Source organism: Pezoporus flaviventris, unplaced genomic scaffold, assembly GCF_033815535.1.
Source record: "Pezoporus flaviventris isolate CSIRO_AGI_PZ_B2104156 unplaced genomic scaffold, CSIRO_AGI_Pfla_v1 ptg000020l, whole genome shotgun sequence".
In the NCBI taxonomy this organism is placed as follows: Eukaryota; Metazoa; Chordata; class Aves; order Psittaciformes; family Psittacidae; genus Pezoporus; species Pezoporus flaviventris.
This window is the reverse complement of record NW_026892568.1, coordinates 1,429,372-1,453,131: the sequence shown is the minus strand read 5'-3', so window position 1 is coordinate 1,453,131 and position 23,760 is coordinate 1,429,372. Positions and strand designations below refer to the sequence as shown.

At 44.4% G+C, this 23,760-nt stretch overlaps 1 protein-coding gene across 1 annotated transcript; it reads right to left on the bottom strand.

The window, feature by feature from the left end:
* Positions 1-2,475: 2,475 nt before the first annotated feature.
* LOC133270246 (ATP-binding cassette sub-family A member 10-like) lies at positions 2,476-23,709 on the bottom strand. Its single transcript, XM_061455248.1, is given in 41 exon segments — positions 2,476-3,077; positions 3,337-3,392; positions 3,473-3,552; positions 3,827-3,967; positions 4,144-4,263; positions 4,720-4,775; positions 4,777-4,815; positions 5,093-5,168; positions 5,752-5,930; positions 6,351-6,442; positions 6,857-6,930; positions 6,932-6,972; positions 7,315-7,435; positions 7,672-7,763; positions 8,162-8,230; positions 8,879-9,007; positions 9,618-9,728; positions 10,068-10,238; positions 10,367-10,480; positions 10,851-10,988; positions 11,333-11,460; positions 12,180-12,349; positions 13,052-13,247; positions 13,419-13,538; positions 13,900-14,039; positions 14,397-14,487; positions 14,619-14,757; positions 15,100-15,219; positions 15,558-15,733; positions 15,816-15,926; positions 16,331-16,389; positions 16,732-16,903; positions 17,387-17,534; positions 18,259-18,444; positions 18,764-18,902; positions 19,230-19,456; positions 20,198-20,298; positions 20,537-20,695; positions 21,116-21,326; positions 21,667-21,776; positions 23,341-23,709. Coding segments are annotated over 40 exon segments (4,893 nt in total). The 5' UTR covers positions 21,769-21,776; positions 23,341-23,709; the 3' UTR covers positions 2,476-2,978.
* Positions 23,710-23,760: the final 51 nt, after the last annotated feature.

Sequence of the window (23,760 nt, the reverse complement as noted above, 5' to 3'; positions counted from 1 at the left end):
AGGGCTTTGGTACATTGCCTTTACTCTGCAGGGTGTCTGCAGGCAGGACACCACCTTGTAGGCCATCTGCTGTGGGCTTCCTATAGAAAACAAGCCCTTTGCTTAACATTGCTCAGCTTTACCCTCCTCCTCCTCCTTCACAGGAGTTAGTGTCAGCTATTTGCACCTTGCATCACTGCTTTTTGTGAAGTTCCTTGAAATTCTCAGAAATACCACGTTGTTGTTGTGGTTTACTTGCACTTAGGGGGAGTTGCTTAACTAGCATTTGAACTAGACAACATTCATCTCTCTATCACTGCGAGAGGATGAGGAGACCTGGAAAGCCCTGTCATTCCTGCCCAGACATTTTGCAAGCACCCCTTTGCTCCCCAGCCCCTTGCAGGGTGAAATGCTGCCTCTGAGCTCCCAAACCTTGAGCACACGTGTGCCTTGCTCTCCAAACTCAAGCACTACTGCCTGGCACTGATTTCCCTTATCTAACCTCAAAGGCAAAGGCTGCTCTTTGCTGCTGCTCTGGGATGCCTGTTTGGGGAATGGTGCTTGAGGACCAGCCCTGAAGGCAACTGGCGGTGAATGGCCCTTTGTGTGCTTGCTGCATAAAGAGGACATTATTAGCTCTGATAAATAAGAATCTCCCTGTTAATAAGACCAAGTTATTGCATGAGTTAGAAGGTGCAGCATCCACAACACGAAGCTGCCTCATCCTCTGTGCTGGGCTGATGGATGCACCCTGCGGCACAGCCAGCATGCTCTGGTTCAGGTTTATCAGCAGAGACACCGTGTGCATGGAGGGCTCCTGATGTGCTGGAAAACAAGGAGAAGAACCAAAATGTTAGGCCAGATTTGGAGCTGGTTTGCATGCTGAAGCAGGGCATTCCCACCTCTCACAGAGCAGGTACAGAGACCGCAGCTCCTGGGGATGTTCCCTGTCACCCCCCCCAGCTCAGGGCAGGGCAAAGGAGGGAGGTGGAATTCCTCTGAAGGGATTATTTCAGCAGCCAGTTCATTTCCAGGAAATCTCTCTCTTGTTCTTTTTGTTTTTCAATGGAAAAGTCAAGTCCTTGTGAACTTTTGCTCGTTCCCTTTTGCCAGCAGAATTCCTCTTTGTGCTGGTGACAGAACCTCTTTCTCCAAGCACTGGCCACAGGCCAGGACCTGGAAATCTTGACTGTGTGCTGCCAGTGCCATGAGCCCTATCCCCCTGATGCCCCAGCTCCAACCAGCTGGCCTTTGAGGGACTTCCTGTGGGTCCTTTTCCTCCTCTTCCTTGTGCAGGAGATGATGGAACCAGCTCTGCTTGCTTCATCTTCCCCTGTAATGAAAAGACCCAAATACAATGAAGAACAGTCTCTCAAACCTGTGGTAGCAGAGGATGCAGTGGGTTGGTGGTAGTTCCTTGCAAGAAACAACTATGCAAGAGGGGTTGGAAGGAATAGCCAAGGCAGGAAATGCTCTTCACCCCAGAGGAGGAAATGCAATTGCCACAGGGTTTCATACCTCAGCCCTGCTCTCTGCTTTCATGTCTTGCCTGAATCCCAGTGCGCTCCTCTTCATTCAGATGCCAGAGGTGTTCCCTCTGGAACAGGACTTAGCTGGGGCTTTTGTTGCTGTTTGTTTCTTTACATCACTCAAAGACCTCTTCCCTTTCCCTGAGCTCCCATTTCCTGGAGCTGAGTGTGTGCACAGGTGACTGCAGTGCTGGTGATTGCACTTCCCAGGGGTGGGGATTACAGATGGAGCTGTTGTGCAATCAGCAGGGAAACAATCACGAGCCCTCTGTGTCCTCTAAGTGCCAAAATCTGTTTCGAAGCCAAGTGGGGAGCAGACCCAAGCAGTGATTGCAACACAGCCACTGCTGCAGATCACATAAAGAGAACTCGGCCACCCTTGTTCTGGGAGTTTTAACCTTTGCAAAGGAGCTGGGCTCAGGGATAAAATGTGCCTGAGTTGTCAGGAGGAGAATAATAGAATCATAGAATGGTTTGGGTGGGAAAGGACCTTTAAAGACCATCTAGTCCAACCCCCCTGCAGTGAGCAGGGACATGTTCAACTAGAACAGGCTGCTTAAAACCCTGTCTGACCTGATCCTAAATGTTACCAGGGATGAGGCACCTATTGCCTTGCTGGGCAACCTGTTCCAGTGTCTCACTGTTTATTGTAAAAAATTCCTTCCTTATATCTAGTCTAAATCTACCCTCTTTTAGTTTAAAACCATCTCCTCTTTTCCTATCACAACAGGCCCTGCTATAAAGTTTGCCTCCATCTTTCTTATAAGCCCCTTTTAAGTAAGGAAAAGCTGTTACAGCATCTTTGCAGAGCTTTCTCTTCTCCAGGCTGATGGAGACAGCAAACAGGAGGGACCACAACAGCCTGACCAGTAGCTTTTACACCTCTGTAGCCACCTCCATCCCCATGGGAAGCAGTCTGAGTTGTTTCTGATGGTCCACAGCAATGATGACATATGAGGCTGTAAAGGCAGTTTCTATAGAGACATTTATTGGAAGGGTATAAAAATAGAGTGCAAATTTCATTAAGATGCATTTAAAACACATCGTAGGTAAATAACCCCCCACACTGGTGGGAGAGGAGCCCAGAAAGTTGGCAGCACGTTCAGAATTCCCTGATGCACCCACATCTACTGAGCAAAGCAGAGCCCCGATCCCCATAGATGGGTTATGATCCCTGCAAACCTCTTTGTCCCTTTGCTGTGTGCTGCTCTGTTTGATGAGAGCTTTCATCAATGCAGGCACTGCTTCATCAACCAGCCATTGGAAATTGCTGGTTGGGGTCGGGCTTAATGTAGGCACCTGCAATGTCCAGGTGAAAAGTCTTCTGCATTGGAGAGGACCCCTCAGCAGATGCTTGCTGGAAAGGTAAAGCTGCTATTCCTCTTCATGGTACGCTGATAATGATAGTAAATATGCACAGTATCACATTGGGTTAGTATGGAGTAATGCGTAAGTGAGCATCTTGGATCTTTAACAGTCCTCCTGCTGAAGCTGATTCCATTCAAAAGCCCCATCCAAACTTTGGTCAAAATTATCCATTTCCTGCTCTCGGGAGAGTTCCAGAAACACCTGAAATGGACAAGATGTGCTGTGCTGACTTGGGTGAGGGGAGCCAGGCAGCAACAATTTGCCTACACTTATTCCCATTATGTGAAATCCCTGCAGTGCAAAAAACCCAGCCCATTTTCCACCACTTTCCCAGGAGAGGATCCATCACCCGCCACCCCCCAACAGTCTTTTGGTGGAGCCTCATTGCTCCACCAGATATCACTGCAGCTTTTCTTCCTACTCGTGCCTTTACAGCATATCCAGCCTTGAAATCACCCACCTGAGCCAAAGTGTTCAAAGAGAAGCTGTAGTCCTCGAGGTTGCAGTTTTGTTTGGCTGTGGAGAAACGGAAAGAGAGTCAAAAAATGACAGTCTGTGTTTCACCTTCTCAGAAAGTCACCTTGTTTTGCTTTTACCTTCCTCTAGCTTGGAGAAAGATTGAGACAGGGGCAGTGCATCTTCCACTGGGACCTTGTAGACGAGCAAAGAAGGGAACCTTGAAGAAAAAGAAGAAAAGATGATTCCTGGTCTGTACTGAGGTCCTGGCATCAAAACTTTATGTCATGCTATGAGCTGGATATGTGCATGTTTTGCTGCAGTGGTCACAGCACGGTTGGATGTGGTGACATTATCGAATCAGATCCCCAGACAGGGTCTCTGAGCTGGTCATCCATCTCCAGCTGAGATCCTGAGTCTGGCCATCACACTGGGCACATTTTCAGGGATGAATTTGTGTTGAAACCACTGTTCATCCCATATTGTATAGTTACCGCTCCTGACGGGCTGCGCTTGGGAAAATCCTCAAAATCTCAGCATGCAGAAGCTCAGCGTGCTCCAGATCCTTCACCTTAATTTCCAGCAGATAGCCCTTGCCAAACTTGTTCTTCAGGTACTGAACGGAGCCAATGCACCTGCAGGAGGGGAGGAAAAAGAAGAGATGCGCATGTGAAACCATTGGTGCCTCATCATCTGCTCCTTCCCAAACTGGTGAAATCACAGGGAGCACTTAGTAAAGCCCACGGTGACGGGCTCACGTAGGTGAAGCTGGAGGAGGAGCCCCTGTTTTCTAGCTCAGCTGCATTCCCACCTTAGCTGCCCCGACACCAGGATGGCCACACGGTCACACACTGCCTCCGCCTCCTCCATGTGGTGTGTGGAAAGGATGGCTCCTGACTCCTTGGTTTTCAGGGCGGCACGAAGCGTTTTCCTGAGGACCAGAAGGGGGATAAAAAAAGGAGAAATAAAGTTAAAGTTCCCTAGGAGTATTGGACACTTTTTCTTATACCTTTGTCCCTCCAAATGCCTCTCCCCTAAAACAAGTGTAAAAATTCACATACAGCAACTTTAGACTGATGTGCACATGATAATACTTTGAAATAACACTATTAGAGTATATGTGTGTATATATATATACACACATGAATAACTATTTTGGACTCGGGTCCCTTTATGAAGGTTTGCAATAAGGGTGAAAGTAAAATGTTTTTTCTCTCTCCTTGCTCATGTTTTAGCTGGACAGAGCCAAGAAAATGGAATTTCCAGTTAAAACCTTTGGCAAGTGATAAGCAGCACTAACTGCAGATGGGGTCAAACACTCTTTACCTGGCCTTAATCACTGCACCCTTTACGACTGTGGTGGCACAGTGCACAACATCCTACTCACCAGACACAGTGCTGCCCTTTGGGGTCCATGCCAGTTGATGGCTCGTCCAGGAGCAGGGACCGCTGGGTTGCCCAGCATGCCCACTGCAAAGCACAGCTAGGACAGGGAAAAGGGACTGGATCAATCCTTTTGCAGTCCCTGGCACTCAGTCTACAAAAAGCTGCAGCAGCATCGCTTCATTTATGGGAATAAAGGTTTGAGTTGTAGGCAGTGTGGTCTTGGAAAAGGCTGATTTTCCATCACCCCACCATGGGAGACAACATGATGCTCTCCCTGCAGCTCGGAGCCCAGGTAGGTCCCTCTGCTGACAAAGGGGATGTTTGATTTGTGCTATGAACATTGCAGTGCTCATTGTACGTAAAACACTACAAACCTTTCTGGTTATCCCAGCAGATAATTTTCTGGATTTCTTTTTTAGGTGGTCTTGAAGCTGTAGAGCATTTACTATTCTGTGGGGAGAGGGAGCAAGTGTTAAAAAGAAAGAACATTTTTATTATTCCAAATCAATACTCTCATCAAGGACTCCCAAAATGATAAGAAAAAGGAACTTTCTTCCCCTTGCTTTTCACTCCTGATTGTTTTCATTAAACATTTATTGCATTATTAAAATGGAAGGGAATACTTGAAGCAAAGTGTACTGAATAAGCCACAAGCTTTTGTCTAAACCCAGCATTAGTGTCAACAGCATTATAAATCCATTCCACCTTGCCAATGTCAGCTGAGCCTGCAGTGCTTAAGCATCCTTTCTTGTAGTTCCCAACTATAACATCAGATTTCAGAAAAGCTTCCTAAAGATAACACACTTAAAAGGGCATTAGTGGTAAATTTATCCTCAGTAGATGCACTCAGGCAAACTGGGGATTTTCTTAACCCACTCACTTAATCATAGCATTTAGCACAAAATCAGTTTTGCAGCTCCATTCCTGAGCTTCTTTATGGCTTAGAGTGAATTTTGACTTTCTGGTCCCCTCCTTGTGGCCTAGGAGTGGGGATAAACCATTGGCCAACCCCTGAAGCATCCTACATCCATACCGGTTGACAGCAGCAGCTGTATCCTCCTTGGGCACCCCTTTCACAGCCGCATAGACCTGCAGGTGCTGGTGCACGGTGAGGTCTGGCCAGAGTGGGTCCTCTTGTGGGCAGTACCCCAGGAAGGGGGGTGCATGGTCCTGGAGGTGGGAAGTTGCTCCATTTCCTTTCTTCATCAGCACCTGCACAAATAAGGTGATAGTTCTGCTCTCATAGCCTTGCCCAGATACAGATACAAGGGCAAGACTACTGGGATTTAGATGAGGAAACCCAAAGAGCAAAGAAGTGATTTTGCAACCCTCATTCGCATTGCTTCTAAAGATATCCATGGACAATTAAGGTAGATGCAACTGCTTGTCAAAGTCAGATGTAGCTCAAAATTTGGTGCTGAGGCGCTGGCACAGGATGCCCAGAGAAGCTGTGGCTGCCCCATCCCTGGCAGTGTTCAAAGCCAGGTTAGCCAGGTTAATACAATTCAATAGCACAGTGAATGCAGTTAAAACCTTGATCACTCATAATGCTTTGTAAAATAATGATAGCTTAGCCTAGGAACAAGGTTTGCACTCGTGTTTTTATCATGGATCTCTCCCCCTTTCTCCTACCTGCCCAGCAGTCAGTGTTGTCTCTCCAGTGATCATTTTCATAGCTGTGCTTTTACCAGCTCCGTTGGGCCCCAGCAGCCCTAATACTTCTCCTGGAATAAATGCGTGTAATTTCTTAGTAATACTTCCCCTTCAAGAAATACATCAGGCACAGTCCCACAAAAGAAAAATACAAATAATAACAAAGACATATAAAGGTAAGTAGTATAACTATATGCCCTGAGAGCCCATAATATTTCAACTCTAATGATGCTGGGAGCCTGAGCACTGCTCCCAGGGCTCTCAGAAGCCTCTGCTACGTTATTCTGGGTAACAGAGTCAAAGATAACTAATAGGATGCCTCCACCTTACACTGTCTATTATCACATCAACCACAGACTGAACGTGCCCTAACCACAGAACAAATAGATTTGACCTTTACATCCTTGTTCAGATAAGTGAGAATTAACTCTCTGGGTATGATCAGGGTCCAAATCAGGTCTAAGGAGAACAGTTCTAGATCTCACCTTTTTTAACAAGGAAGGAAACATTTTTGGTGGCCATTTTCTTCTTCTTCTTAAAATGGAACCAGCTTGCTTTACTTATATTCCTTACATAGATTGCTGACAATGATGACTGATTTCTGAAAGCGAGGAGGGAGAAGAAAGATCAGTCTATTATATTGGATAGCATTAAGCCTTCAGTAATATTTTTCCATTAAAAAAAGGCAGAAACCCTCTAAAAATCTTTTGTTTTCTAATTTCATTGGGAATCTGAGGTGCAAAAGGACACTTTACGGTTCGTGTGTTCCTCTTAACAGCTTTCGTCTCTATCCTGATGGGGCCCACACTGTACATACGGGTGTTGGATTTTCCCTATGAGGATAACACAGGCCAAAACACTGACCTGTGCTTATTAATACTTGGTGATTTGGTTTTTACCAGTGGACTTTTATTGGTATAAAATAAGATAGATTTGGTCACACCTCCTCCTGACTCAGGGTCGCTATGGCATTTCTCACTGCTGCTCTTTCAGCTTTAACATCTTCATCTTCCTCTTCAAGCTCTTCAGGATGCTGGTGGCTGCTTTGTCTTCTTGGGGAAATCCTACAAACATGAAACACCATATGGAGGTACCAGCAAGCTTGAGAGCTGTTTTATCACTCTGCAGTGTTTAGAGGCTATTTTAGTTATAAAAAAAAATCACCAGTATTTAAACATATATTTAAAAATAGGGACACAAAGTCAATGATATCTGACCCAAATGTTGTCTTCAAGGTAAAGCAGTGTGATAGCAGCTTAGATCTCCACATGTGTCTGAGGTCATGTGTGTTTATACCAACCTAAATATCGGGTCCTTTCTCAGAACTGCTCTTCCATATTTGATCTCCAAATATCGAAGAAGAAAAATGAAACCCACAGAATGGATCAAAGGCTGAAAAGAGAGGTTGCCACATTAACAGCTTTGCCTTCCACCTACTGTGGCTGAAACTGAGACGGTGGTGGGGGTTATAAAATAAGTGGGGGAAAACCATAGTGTGTGAAACATCTAAATTTGGGGTGATCCTGAAGGAGATGAACTGCCAATACTCCAGAAAATAGCAATAGAAGAAAAGCATCATTCATAAAAATAACAGGGCAGCATTAAGTGATCTGGGCATATTCCATTTCCCCTCCCCACTTCAAAGGAGCAAGGCTGTTTTTGCACAGGGAGGTAACCCATTTCATCCTGCTGCAGAAATGAGCCCAGGTTCTTGCCTGTTTGCTGATACCTGAGGGCAGGTTTAGTAGGCATGCATTACTACATAAAAGTAATCTTGAATGTTTTCTTACTGCAAAGACAGTTATTAGTAGATCGGTCTTTGGAATCAAATCAAAAAATCTCTCATCGTCTACAAAAACCTGCAAGAATAATAAGAAAATACAATAGTTAAGAGCTGCTGGCTAATTCTGGAAGGGTTAAAAGCAAATAACAAATACTTTGAAACTGGAGAAAACCTTTGGGGTCCCAGCAGAGAAGAGGTGGAGGTGAATGGGACAGGACAGAGGAGGAGTCTCTTCCATTTGGACTCACTCCTAAGTAATTTGGGGCTCGTAAGTGGTCTTGTATGTAGCTGGAGGGTGGTGTTAAGTTCCTAGCTGACTTTCCACCCCCCCCCCCCCCCCCCCCCCCCTTAGCTGACATGAAGTAAAGCACCTTGTGAGTATTCTGAATTCTCCCTCTGTTTCCATGCAACATCAGATGTGTAAGTTTCTCTTATGATTGTTCAAGCCACGTTGCTCAACTCCACATGGGAAGATCCTAATCTACAATCACAGCTCAAGCCCCAGAAGTATCCCCTGACCATAATGAGCAGCAGGGAAAATCAAATCTGATCTGAAATGGATATCTAATGATGCACTCCTGCCATTGGGAAAATCCCACCCGAGAGAGAAAACTAAGGAACCTTCCCAGAGCATGATGTGTAGGTATCACCAGACTTTGCTCACAAGGTCACATAGTTGTATTCTATGGTGGGGTGCCTTTCCTTGCTCAGCAGCATTGCTTACCTGCATGCAGCTCATCGTTAAACACAGCAGTGGGTACAAGGGAATCAAGAGAGACAGAACATAGAGGGTGGCTCTGATACCCACAGAAAAATCCATGACTTTGCTGATGATACAAGTAACGAAGCATACCTAAGAATAAAGTAAGAGAGCAACTTAGATGGTGGGGAAGATCATGCTCATCACTAGCCTTTAAAGTTGTGTGGGTTCTACTTTTTCAGTTCCCTGATGGATTCCTGAAGGTGGACAAGAGATATAAAGATGAGAAACAGTGAGGGATCAGGACATTCTCAGCCATCTCTGCCTGAGGGTAGGATGCTGATTTGGGTCAGCTGGGGAAACTTCTTCCCAGGCAAATCAATGAAGCATGGCATCCCATCCTGTTCTTTCCATCCCAAGTTCATGCCAAATAACCCAGGTCAGGCTGCATCTAACCTGATGGCTCATATTTCAACACCTTACATCTCCTGGATGCAAAGTGTTGAACAGAGCAATAAATAACTTTTTTTTGCCTTCATTCCTGCACCAGAGCAGGGTATATCCAAGCATTTCCCTGTGCCACAGTAGGATTATAGGAATAGAACATGGTGTCAGGAATTTAATACAGAAGTGACTGCTATAAAACACATGCTCATATTTATGTTCTTCATGTGTACTTGGTGTTTTGACATAGAGTTCATCCTTACAATCTCAAAATACATTTCTGTAAAGCCTACAGCACATTTTCTAACCATATGCTTACCGCTATCATGATAAAAGACCAAAAATCACAGTTCCATCCTCTGCGAAAGACGAAGGAGATCACGTAAGTGAAGAGAACAATAGAAATTCCATAGCTAAGAGCGCCTGTGATCTACAGAAAGAAAGGGCTTTCATTAGAAATTGGAGTCGTCTAAACAACCAGGAATATATATATATATAGCAATGTGGTTCAGTTTAAACGATCATACATTAAGATCAAGGTGTTCATAAATTACCACAACTCTACTGCCAAGTGTAAAGGAGTATATTAAAGGCAAGATTTATTGCCTTTTATTTCCAGCTGGGAAAACCCAAACGACAGGAGGTGAAACAAGGAGAAGGTCAATAAGCACCTGGGGACGCAGAGGTGCCTCCTGTATCTCTACATGTGCTCAAAATACTACCTCAATCCCTCCCTTGGTGAGCCAGCAATCATGAGAATGGGATGTACCAGCAGGAAGAGGACGTCAGTGTGCCAGGAAGGTTTGGTGCTCAATGCAAACTGGAGCCCAAACATTGAGGAGAGAAGGAGCCAGCACAGTGGGATGTCCACCAGTGCCTGGCCACACCAGTATGCTGAGGGAAAGAGCCCTGAGACCCTCAGCTGGGCACGAGCTCCTGCCTGGGAAGACAGAATGGAAAGAGCAGTCTGTTGCTGGCTTCAAAGCTGCTCATGGCGTCATACTCAAACTTCCTTGTGTCAACGCAGTTGTAATCCCTTCTGTGCACCCCAAATCTGCCTCCATTTACCTTGTAATCCTGCATATAGCCCATTGCAAAGTGTGGAGGAAAACCAGGGAATAACAACAGCATATAAAAGAGGTAAAAAGTAGCAAAAAAATTCCAGAACTGTGGTTCGTCTACCTGAAAAAGAAGAACAAAGCATTGTGTAAAACATATGCCATGCAAAAGGCAAGATGCAATGATTTGTTTTACTGCATTTCTCATGAAAGACAGGACAAACAAAAAGTGAGACTTGAAAGCAAATACTGTCAGGAGGAAGGTTTTCCTCAAACCACAGTCCTGCAATGTGAAGTAGAGAATAAGGAACCTCCTGAAGAAGCCTTCCCAGCCTTCAGTTTGTCTGAAGTCAAATGGTCCAGAGTGAGCATTGAGGAAGGGGGGCTTACAGGCACATACAGCCCACAGGCTTCCCTTTTAAATCTGATGAGTTACTGAGGCCTTTATCAGATTTAAGGACTATTTTCTGACACTTTCTGGCTCTGGCACTTACAGAGAAAAATGGATGGCTCCAGATCCGAATGTGCACGGTGGAATTGAAGGCTTTCAGCAGAGCGTTGCTAATGACATTCACAAGCACCGGGAAGCAGTTGACAGTCTCCAGGTGGCATAACACGGTAAACCTGTAGCTCTTGAAAGAGCAAGAAAACAAGATAAAAACTCTTGGCTTCTCTCATCTGCAGTAGAAAAGAAGCACACCAGGAGAATCCAAGCCTGGAATAATTTTGCTTATGCTTTGTTTGCTAAAAAAACAGATTATAAGTTATTAGAAGTTGGTACTACAAAAAATGTGAAGTTTGAGGTGGAGGATGAAGGAGATAAGGTCTCCTCTATCATGTAGTTTACTGGTTAAAACACTTCCACATCTTTCAACCCTCGGGCCTTATTCAAGACCATCCCACAGGTAGACCAGATGGATGCATCATGCTAAGTCATTCAGTTGTTGGGAAGAAACAGGAGAACAAAATTCCTCACCTGACCTTTGCGAGACACCTTTATAGCCCCATTGTGTTTTAGCTCCTCTGTGATGTTTTCCTCACTTGTTATTTCCACTGTGAGGTCTTGGCTTTCGAGCACGTGGATGAAGTCTTCAATGGCTGTGCCTGGTGTGAAAGCCAAAAGCAGAGGAATCACAATACTGGACAACAGGAGAGTCTTTGATAGTTTGGGGGTTTTCTTCAAATCCATGACCACCAAACAGAACCTGAGGAAGTCTAACAACCATGGATATCAGACAGCACACACGTGGTGGATCATTGCACATCAATTCTTGTGAAGTTAATGGATTTCAGTCTCATTGACTGCATTTTTGCATTGTCATTTTTTCCCCTGCCTTTCCTGAACTGCTACCAAATATATCCTCCTTTGTGGTGGTCTGATGAAGTCAACAGTCTCATACTCTGGCCAAATAATGTTAAATAGCATCCACTCGTAGGAACATTGAAGATAAAACTCGAACTAGATCATTAATTTTACTCAGCATTTGTGTGCCTTTACTGGAGTGTGTTTTGAGAATCCCATGCTCTGAAAATGCAGAGACTGTTTGGATAGGGGTCTAGATTTGGGGCAGGGAAAGAACTGGGTCCCTTCTAATCCCATCTGCTATGATATCCCTTTTCACATCATTGCATCAGGATCTTACCCAGTGGGTTTCCTTCACAACCCTTTAAAAGTGACAATTCCCATGCTTCTCCATCACAAAACCCTCCATCATGCCTTAGATCCCCTGCATCCTACAACCGTCTCCTCTTTCACTATTTTCCTTTGCAAAGCCAAGCAGGCCCAGCATAGGAAAGGATGAGGAAAGGCTCGTTGTCCTCACCGGTGTTGTTGTGGACCAGGAGGCTGGTTGTTGTCTCTGACCAAGCCCTCTTCCCCTGGGGCAAGAAGTACCGGGCAGATGAGAGCTCCCAAACATTCGCTCTCTGCCACACAGCAAGCAGGGACAGTTGCAAAACCACAGGAAGCAGGAAAACCACATAGAGCAGCAAACTAAAGAGAAAGATGGATAAACACTCTGAAAACAGACCTTCAGCAGAATGAGGTTCCCTATTGGGAATGGTTAAACTGTATTCAGGTTACCCAGCGCTCCTTCTGTTAAGGATATTTGGTAATTTTCTTTTCAGAAGTCTCAAATTTGATCATTTGCAAACAACCTCAAAATGCATCAGGGAGAGAAACCTTAGATCTGCAATGCTCAAATTTTAGAGCCATAAAACGCTTTTCAGATTTCCTTAAAGATGCATAAATCAGCATCTCCCATTGGTTTCTTGCACCCCAGCAGGAAATACCAGCTTGAAGATCAATGGGGCCAAAATAGTTCAACATTGGCAACGTGAGAGAATTTTAAGTTAAAAGAGGAAGCCTGATAGTAGCATTTTTCCCTCTCTCTGTACACAGTGGTTTATTTTGAAACTTCCCCCTCCATCTGAAATAAAAGTGTTTCTAAATGATTCTTTTCTTCAGAAAGAAATTGGGTTTCCATTGCATAAATTACTCAGCACAGAAGGGAAAATGCACAAAAGGGAGATTTTGTATTACTGGCACTAGAAAAGAAGAAGCTTTTCTCTCCTCTGAGTGCAGATTACCAAGATCATTCATTGCTAAGACCTGACACCAACTAATCTAAATGCTCGTTGAAACAGCCTGCTGTGATTGTTCAGATCTGCAAGATAGAATCACCTTGGTACTTACATGGACCTCAGGCTTTTCACTGAGCTCTTCAGCTTTAAGAAGTGGACCCACGCCATGGCAGAGACCTGCTGCCTCCAGAGAGCCAAGCCGACGACTGCCACCATCCCAGAGTCTGAGAGTAGCAGGGAGCACGGCTCCATCTCATCAGGGCATCGCGATCCCACTTCTGCACACTCTTCCTGGAGGACGTGCTCATCTGCAGAGAGTTTTCCACGTGCACGTTTATGTCTAAGACCAGCTTCTATGTTGTAAGGTGTGAAAGCCTAAGAGCCATCTAGTAACCAGCTGTTGGAGGCATGGCCAGGGGGTATTGCAAAGTAGCCGCTCCCTTTGGCTGCGGGTTGTGCGTTTGCAGCCACGATTGTACCTTCTTGATCCACTGTGGCTTCTTCCTCCAGCCTCAGGAAGACATCCTCCAGGGTTGTCATGCTAACTCCGTAATTGATAATTCCCTGGTCAGAGCAGCTGTCGAGGCCACTGAACAGATCTGCAAGAAGCAGGTAACACGAGTGCCTCCAAGGTTGCAAATATAAGCACATATAAGCTCCATCCCTGGCAGTGTTCAAGGCCAGGTTGGACAGAGCCTTGGGTGACATGGTTGAGTGTGAGGTGTCCCTGCCCGTGGCAGAGGGGTTGGAACTGGATGATCTTAAGGCCCTTTCCAACTCAAACCATTGTGTGACTCTATATTCTATGATTCTATGCTAAAATTGTAGGGCAAAACCATAATGGAACAGTTCTAATTCCTTATGTGACTCCTATAGAAAATCTCTCCATTTCTTTTTCCCCACATTTGTGATTATCTCGTTTCCCTATGGACAATTCTGAATTATTTTAATACACCTTACCTGGGAATTTGTTCGTGTTTTCTAGTGGCAGTTTATATCTCAGTTCACATTGACTGTGTCCTGAGAATATGACATTGGGGATGTACCGTTTAACCAGAGATGTCACGTTCTTTAAGTCACAGGACTCATTGACATGGATCCTGTTCAGTCATAAAAAGAGAGATGCTTAGTCTTGAAACAACAACAAACCAACCCTAGCAACCAAACAAACCCAACAAACCCAAACACAAATAATCCCCCAAACCCAAACACGAACCCAAGCTCGAACAACCACCACCACTGGGTTTGCTTGGATGCATACAAAGAATGTTCCAGTGTATTTCATTCATTCCTTACTCGGGAGTAAATTCCTGCTTCAGTTTATTTAACTGTATTAATCAAGTTCATTTTCTTGTTTTGAATGACATCTGCAATATGATTTCCCCCTGACACTCATTCTGGTGGCTCCCTGTAAATGAATATTCCCAGATACCCATTGCTGGGGCTGAAGTAGATACCTTAAATGGTAGCAAATCCCCCATTTCTTCTTCAAGAACAGAGAAGAACCAACACACTTCAGCCTCCCATGTGAGATGAAAGCCTTGCGGTCTAGAGGAAAAATAAGCCAAAGGGATTTATATTGTAGAGCTGTGGTTCAAAACTGGTTTGCAACTGAACCTCATGAGCTTTCTGCTCCAGGGTTGCTCTGCAGAGATGCTGCAGGTTGAGCCAGTGCTTGCCTGCGAGGATATCAGCCTCATCCATGAACTGGGTACTGAACAGGATCACCCGTCCAGCTCTGTGCTCCTTGAGGAGGCTCCACACATTGTGCCTGGAAAGAGGATCCAACCCAGCCGTTGGCTCATCCAGGAGCAAAACCTGCAGAACGGATTAAATCAGACGTTCCTCATGCCAGGGTTACTGCACATCTTTTGGGTTTGGTGTTCTGAAAACCTCAAGTCCTGAAGGCAAGAGACCCAGGCCACCTTTTGTGCAAAGGCATCTATTCTGGGAGCTGAGGTCAAGGAACTGTCTATGTGCTTTAAAACTAAACTAGCACAATGGATCAGCAATATAATGAAAATTATTAATATTAGCAATTATGAGAACTTTAAAGATGTCTGAAGTCATGCAAGAACTTGTAGCCAAGTACATGACAAGGTTTTACTTATGTTGGACCTAAACATTCCTTATATTACAGAGCCATGCCTGCTGCTTTACCTGGGGGTTCCCAAGCATGGCTATTCCAATGGATAACTTCCGTTTCTGCCCACCACTGAGTTTCTCTGCTTGAGTGTCTTGAATGTTACTGATATCCAGCAGTTCCAAAATGTTTTGCACCTAGAACAGCACAAGGATGTCCATTCTCAGCACCAAGTGTCTTTCCATCCTTTACTAGTCATGAAGGAGATCTGGCTGGGATTGAAGGTGCAGTTTCTAAGAGCATGGACCAAGGTCTACCATCACCAGCAAGAGATCATCCGCTCATCTCCTTGGGTGGAGCAGATGTAGTACTGTGGTTGCACCAAGTTCACAAGCTTGCCTACTAACCTGGTTGATGGTCAAAACCAGCTTTGGTTTTCAGAAGACACAACCAGGAGGACCCTTTGAGCTTCCCAAAGGAGCGTTTGCTGAAACGTGATGCATTCCAGGGGTGTGCTCACGGGACACACACTTACCTCTTGCTCTACCTCTTTGGACCTGATGCCCTTGATTTCTGCAAAGGTTTTCAAGTTTTCTTTCACTGTTAGGACACCGAACTGTACATTGAACTGGGGGCAGATGCCAATCATCTCTTGAATCTCTTCCCTATCTCCTATTTCAGAGAGTTTGTAGTTGTAGATGGTTGCAGAGCCTGTTTATAGGAATAAAAGTGGTAAGGTGGAACAAACTGGTCTTTACAGCTTTTGAATTAAGCCCACTACTTGCCATCCTACCTTCGGAAGGGAAAGTGAGCCCACTGAGCACATTTAACAGTGCCGTTTTTCCAGCCCCACTGTGGCCAAGTAAGGCAGTGATCTGACCCTCATAAATATTTAGAGACAAACCTAGAATGAAAACAACATCATGTTTGGGAATAAATAAGGTTTGCCTTGGCTCCGCTCATTGTTGAAGGTAGGACAAGTTCAGGAGTATAAGGACTAGGTAGCAATAATTACTGAAAAGTGCATTAAGCAATGTGGGGCAAAGTTCTGCAAACCTTTAACTAAAGACAGAAGAAATTGCTGTATTTCACAGATAAGACAGAAAAACAACTGAAAAAAAAATCTTTGATCTCTTTAAGTCTTATTAAATATGGAGAATCAGTGAAAACTGAACAAAATAGTGATCACTTACATCAATATTTGACATAAATTTTTAAGCAATGCAAGTGTTGTATTTCTTTGACCGAAATGTTTGCACAACTGTTTTCCCTCATCTATAACAGGAATCAGTATCAAGGCTTTCTCACCTCTTAAAGCTTCTATCTTCTTGTCCTTCTTCTTATATGCTTTTTTAATATTGCTGAGTCTAAAAGGAAGGTAAGTAGGATATTATGGTTTGGTTTGGTATGCTCTGTATACAGGTGTGAACATCTCTACCTGGCACAAAATACTAGAGCATCCAGCCTTGCAAAGACAAGGTTCCTAATGGATGTTTAACCAGGTCTACACCAAAAACCCTGCTATTATCTATTTATCTGACCTGCATTCCACCTCTAATATTTCTCTGTGAAATAAAGTGTTTTGCAAGAGCCTCATGAACACAAAAACTGCCTGGATAAATCAAAACAAAGCTGATGGTGGAAGCGGTGGGAGCATTAAACCCAAGCTCCCCAGATGAAAAATTCTGAACAGCAACTCCTCTCTTTACCTGATGGCCTCTTTCCCCATGAATTCAGAGGGCACCGGCTCTACATCATCATTGAGGAGCTCTTCAGGGTTCACTGGAGTTCGGGGCATCTTCCTGGTGGAGCCTCTCCTGCTCCGCACCCAGTATGAGGGCTCCAGGCAGAAAAAAGGGGAGTCTGGGATGCCGTATTTGCCTGACAGGAAAGCAGAGAAGACGATCTGTCATTAACCAAAGCCACAACCAAAACACCATCTGGGACTAAACCTATAGGAGGGTCTAATAAGAACCTGGCTGCCTCAAAATCAGTACTTTGAGGGGTTAAAAAGAGAGGTTTGGAGATGGGGTTAGGAGAGGCAAGAAGGCTGGCTTCAGGGATATACCTAGCATTTACTTAATGAATTAACATATCATCCGGCTCTGTTTTCTCATAAACAGCTCAACAGCAATTTAAGAGAAAGAAAAACCACTAAGTACTTTGTTGTCTTTGATTTGGGACTTAAGAGTGTGCGTGCCAGGGGCTGAAAAGTCACTCAGTAACATAATATAGGTTTTTAGTCCAAGACCCATTCTGAGAATGGAGCAGGCCCTCATTTCCTTGAAAAGCTATTATAGGGATTCCTTAGAAATCAAAGGTATAAAATGAGAGAGTATAATCATAAGTATAAATTATACCTACCTGGGAGAACTTTGTCGAAGTACATAGCTAACAGCATGTACAAGACTGAGTCAAAGACCAGCATAATGTAAGTCGAAAATAGAAAGTATGAATCCTCCATTAGGTTAGAAAAAGAGAAACCCATGCCATATTTTTCTAAATGGAAAACCTGAAATAAAAGACAAAGAAGGATAATTTGCAGGCTGGAAAACTATGCAGATGCCATCGAACTGCAGGTGTAATTCACTTTGTTAACCCAGACTTCATCTGCAGTACTGACCAGTATTCCTTCCTTTCTATCTAGTGAGGAAAGGAAATACATTTACTCCATGCAGAGATCTTATGGCTTCATTTTGAATTTTACAGAACAATCTGGAAACAACAGTCTGTTGCCAGGAAGAGTCGCTGCAGCAAGAGGGGAATGACCGGGTTGAGAAGAGCTGATGTCCCCAAGTCAACTCCCATCTGCCTGGGGTCCAGCCCCAGAGGATAATGGTGCTGTTGTGTGCGGCAATGGGTTTGCTGCAGCTTCCTCGGGTTCACATGGGTGCTGCTGAAGCGCACAATGACAGACTGTGAGGAGGGCTGTGGTTTTCTTTGCATTCATCAGCTTTTAAATAGGGGAATGGGATGGGAGCATTGGAGCCCCTCTTTGCTGCCCAACAGCAGCTCGCCTCTCATAGGTATGAATGAAGAGTACTTGAAGATTTTACAGATGTGGAGAAACTGGTCTTTTGCAATGAGGACCGTGACTTCCCATGCCTTTTTCTACCAGCAAAGCACAGCAGGGTCCTTTATGGCCTCTGTCTGTGATAAAATATGCTCTGTCCTCACTGTTTGCCCAGGACAGCAAGCTATTGGGAAGGTTTAGCTGCAGATGTGACGTGCCATACCTTTGCAATGCCAGCGTTAAATGCAAAAGGACAGAAGAGACCAAGAAACCATTTCGCTGGTTCTGGAAGCTTTTCTATCAGCACCACAAGGCTCAGGCATCCGAAGAGGAGGGTGATGAGGAAGGCCACAAAGCCAGCGAGTTTGGAGGTCCTTAATAGGGAGCAGAGCATGAAAACCAGGTGGATCTGTAAGAACAGAAGTTTCCGTCAATAGCGGAAGAAAATAAATCTCTTTTACCATAGCGCCTCCATTTGGCAGGCAAAGAGATCACTCCTGAGCCGAGTCCATGTCATAAAATACACTAAAATCCTTCTTGGTGAGTTGATCTGACTTTCAAATCAGGTCTTTGGTAGCCAACCTACTGCCTGTCAGACCTTCAGGCTGCGACTGAAATGACTGCTGCCGAGCCAGAGAAAGGATGCAGTCCTGAGCACTGTGCAAAAGGCTCATCAGCAGTGTAATAAACCATGTAGTGAGAAAATGTGGTTGTAAAACCCGACTTACACATGCTAGGCCATAGAGGAAAAACAGCAGTAGGACCGAAGGGAAGCTGCTGAGGTTGAAAGAATTCTGCACCACGACAGCTGTCAGCAGGCAGGAGAGGACCAACACGTAAACAGCATACAGCAGACTCCAGGAGAGCCTGAGGATGAAAGGGGGCATGGCACTGTCATTTAAATAAGAACTGTTGTTGCAACTTAATCTGCGTGCCAGAACCATTTGACATTAAGGTATTAATTATTTCCCAGGGTCAACTCATTCCTACCCTAGGCAGAACAGATAGCACCATCCACCTGAGGAGGAAACACCAAGGAAGAAGAACACACCACTGCCATGCTCAGCAATTCTGGTTTGTCCTTAGAGTACTGGAGAAAACTTATGAGCTCATTTAACTTATTAACTGACTGCTCAAGTGCCCAGGCATATACTGATTCCTGGCAAACACACCTTCGTTGAAAAAAGAACTCACCAAAATGCAATGTCCTGCAGTCCCATTGTCTTCATCAATACTTTGAGCTGCTTCTTTTCTCTTGCAACATTCATTGACAAGAAATACATGAATGGGGAGAAACACATCACGATAGTAATCATGAAGTAACTGTAGTTTAGTGTGATGGAGGGGATGACGCTTCGGGACTTCATACGGACACCAGCAATTGATTTCATTTCTTCCCAAACAGAATGATTTGCCACTACCTAAAGGAATTCAAGGTCAGCACCTCAGCATTTATTTTCTACAGTGAGATGGATTTATATAAGGAACCTTCTGATTCACCATCTTTAGGTGTACTTTTGAATGCAGCTTTATAGAAAACACCAACAAGTAATGCAATAAACCCCAATAGAAAGGGCTCATCTGACTCATTTGCATCTCTGCACCTCAGCTAGATTGCCTCCTTCATCTAATTGGAGAGATAAATCCTTCAAGCTCACCCAGAGGTAAGGATCCAGACACACAAATGATTCACATTCCCCAGTGCTCTGTTTCTCTCCCCAGGTACAAAACCAGCCTGGACAACTGGAGATGCACAGCCAGGAGAAATGACGCCTATCCTGGTATACTTTTGAGGAACAATTTGGAAAGGAAGGACAGGAAATTCCAGGCATGCCTACTTTGAAACCAAATAATTCAACAGATAGGCAGAGCACCCCAGTCTCCTGCAAGAACTGCCTTTTCCTTGGAATCTGGGTAATTCCCTAAATCAAATAATGGTATTACACTTGGTTCCCAGCCTTTAAGAGAAACTAAAGCCAGGAACCACTGATTGCATTCAGGTTCCCACTGGCACTGCCAATAGTACTTGGGTGGCTGAGTATTTAAAGAGGTTATTTCTATGCAGAATTTTCTGACTTTGCTATTGCCACAGAACAATTTGTCTCTCCTATACCAAGCTTAAAACAAAAGGAGACCTACATCAGGTCATCAATCCCATTTACCTCTATAATAGCAGCGTCGATGCTGGCCTGCAGGGACAGGAAGCCTTTGTACCAGTACCTTGGGCTACGACAGCTTGACCATGAGAAATCAAAACAGTTATCTGCAAGGTGAGAAGTGAAGGGAATCACAGGTAAGAGCAGTGAAAGGTAAATGGTTTTCACTGCAAAAGCTGATGCTAAGATGCATGTGCACTCTGGGGACTCTGCAAATGGACAGTGCCCCCCCTGACCAAAAGCATAACAACTTATTAAATCACTGATCAGATATGGATTATTCCAACAAAGCAATTCTGTCCATGCCAGGCAATCACCCACCCATACATCCTCATTTTGTATTACCTATGTGTCCAAAGTTGTCATTTGGAATAGCCACATTCTCAGCAGGAAACCTGAGGTGATAGGAGACGTTGTCCTTAAATACAACCCCTATAATTTCTCTATTTGAAATCCAGGCTTCTTCCAGGGCTCTCTCACTGTCCAGTGCTTCTAATACTATACCTGTGGTGTGTAAGAAAAGAACTGCAATGAGGTTTTTTAGGTCTGGAAATACATGCCCAGACACTGGGGTTATATCCTGCTTTTTTAGCATTGCAGCTCCTCCTTCCCAGTTCTCCTCATGGGATGGGGTGGCACTTTAAAATCCTTCATACTTTATCTGTTGAGAAATGTACCTCAAAAGAACAAACCAAGGTGTCTTAATAGTATTAGTCTACATAGTGAATATTGGGAAAGGTTCAGCTTTGCTGCTCTAAAGCACCCAGTAGCAATTTAAATACTAGAGAAGAAGTATTGATGAGAATGGAAAACTTGGGACAAATTTTCTCCCCTGACCAAAGATATTGGGGAGCCAATAAAACACAAAACTTGTACAATAGGTTAAAAAATGACAAAGTTACATATTTAGCAAGCCAACCATACCTGTCATTACCGAGTTCAAGGCCACTTTATTCATGATCTGCCTTGTGGTCACAGTGATGGGTGTATAAGCGATGGTGACCCCAGTGGCATCATAGGCAGGATCATCCAACTGCCCGAGGTAGCCATAAGGCACTTCAGGGTAGCGAATGCTCCTCAGGAACATGCACACCAAGAAAATCAGTGGCAGAAAGAGCAGAGACAGCATCCATTCCTAGGAGAGGGGGAGAGCAGAGAAGAGGATTTAATATATAACAGTACAAAAGCATATTCTGTGTGGGATTAAAATACAAGAAGCACTAAGTCACACAGGTACCGTAGATGTTAACTAACCAACGGTCTTTGCATCGCGCTTGTTACCTCAGGAAATTACCCAAAGAACCCATCTGTGCTCTCATATTTCACATGAAAGACAGAAATACCAGTTAAGAAAGTGAAATCTCAAGGTGTCTATTACCAGCCAAGCTTTTCAAGACTACTTTGACTTAGGGCAGGCAGGGATTGGCTACTCTCAGTGGCTGACTACTCACTGTTGTCTTTCTATTTCAGCTTACCTGAAAGCTCTGCGTCTTCATCCTCCACTTCGTCAGGATATTTTTCCACAAGAGAACTTTAGTTTGCTGGAACACACTCATATTTCTCTGAAGAGTCTTCATCTTTGAACCTAAAAACATGATTTTTTTTGCCCCAAATCACTTTCAAACGCAAGAAAGGCCAGAAAAACAGTGATGCTTTCCCTCTGTTCTTGCTGCAAGGAGCAGTTCAGACCTCATGTGCTGAGCACAAGCCAGCCCTGCAGCACAGCTTCTAACATGGCAGGATCTCATCATCCTCAACATCCCAACCCTTACAGTGGTAAGACACCGATTACAACCAGAATTTCACACTTCTGTGCTGTAGCATGGTAAAGCTGGAGGAGTTATTTGTGAAATGAAAGAGGGAAGATCATTCCACATGACCTGAAATGGGCATGGGTGCCTTAATAGGCAAGAAATGACAACACGGTCAGTTAAAATCACCAAAACCTCTCTGCATGTCATCTTAATGTGCTGAAGGCTTCACACCAAGAAGCATTGAGCAACTCCTGGCTATGGTGTAAGCTGAGCTCACAAGGAAAACAGCGTTGATTGAAGGCAACGTGGAGCTACGAGAGAACAAATTCTTGGAAGTGTGTGGGGAGAGCTGTTGTTGCTGGGGATATTAATAGAAAACAAGGGAGAAGCAGACAGTCACAAGCCTGTTTTGGTGTGTTACTCCAGCAGACCTGGCAGCATCCTTCAAAAGAAGTGGTCAAAGCAAAACAGAGATTTGTTGCCTGGATTAATGCTGGTGCTGATAACTTAAAGAAGCAGGCACAGAGCTGGCTGCCAGAGTAAATTTTGCAGATGAGATACATCCATATTAACCATCAGTAATTAAGAGTACCTATAATGAGGAAAAGGATTAAGTACCCCCTATGCAGAAGAGCAACACTCACTGCTCCGCTGTCACATATATAGATAAACTATACTTTCAAACAAGACACTGATCTTCTATATGTGACGTCTCAGGTAGAAATAGCAGAACATTTATAGATCTAATCCCTCCAAACCTTCCTGTCATATGGAAGGAGGATTTACGTTGTGCTGTTCCCTTTGGGGGATGATGCCTCACAGCGCTGACAGGCAAGACAGACTTGATCTTCTTCCAGTTATTTATATGCAGCCCACAGGAGAGGCATGATCCGTGTAATGAGGCAGCAGGCACTAGAATGCTGGAAAAGCAGCTGCAACAAATGGTCTTCCCTCAGTGCACGCTGCAAACACGTGCACTAGCACAGCACGCCAGGAGGACGAGCAGGGACATGGGCTCAGTGACAGAAGACTCTTTAAATTCAATCCTTAGCTTACACTGCATGTCAGGAAAGAAATCTGCTCCTTGAGTGCTGGATAAGCTAAAATACAGATCTGAACTGATCCTAACGCATCCCCTTAGCACTGAGAACCTCTGGAAATAGACCTCTGCCATAAACTGAGCTCCATTTGTGTGTTATTGCATATCACACTGTCACCTTTAAGTAGTCACTAAGCTTCATCACAAGCTTAACTCAGCCTGTTGGAAAGATGCCCAGTGTCCCACCTATGCATTCATATTCTCAGCCAATATTAACAGTGTTATTAATTACTGGATGTTTTCATACCCTTTAAGTAGCAATTTTTACTTGCTTGAAGAAAAATGCTTAACCTTACCTTGATGGAAAGGTTTGAAAGGAATCCAGAGCTCATCCTTTGCAGTGTGCCTATAGAAGTGGAGGTGCTGATCCTCCCTGGGATGGACTGGCCTCGCTGCCCCAGTGGCTCTCAGTGCTCCTTTGTCCACGCACTCATTTCTTCAGTCCAGCACTTCTGCCAAAAGGCATTCCTCACACCATCACTTCTCTTTTCCCTTGCTTCCTCCCCCACCTTCCTCTTTGGCAGATGTTCAGATTTATTTATGTTAGAAAAAGCAAACGGAGCGTATTGCTGTTGGGTTGCTGGAGCGGATTCTCCGAAAAGTTACTCAGCAAATTCTTGAGTCTGGGCCAAGAGAAGTGAAATGAGCCCAACAACAAACCACACAAATATCCTTTCTCTGGCAAACTCTGGTGTGTTTCTCAGTGCAGCAGGAGA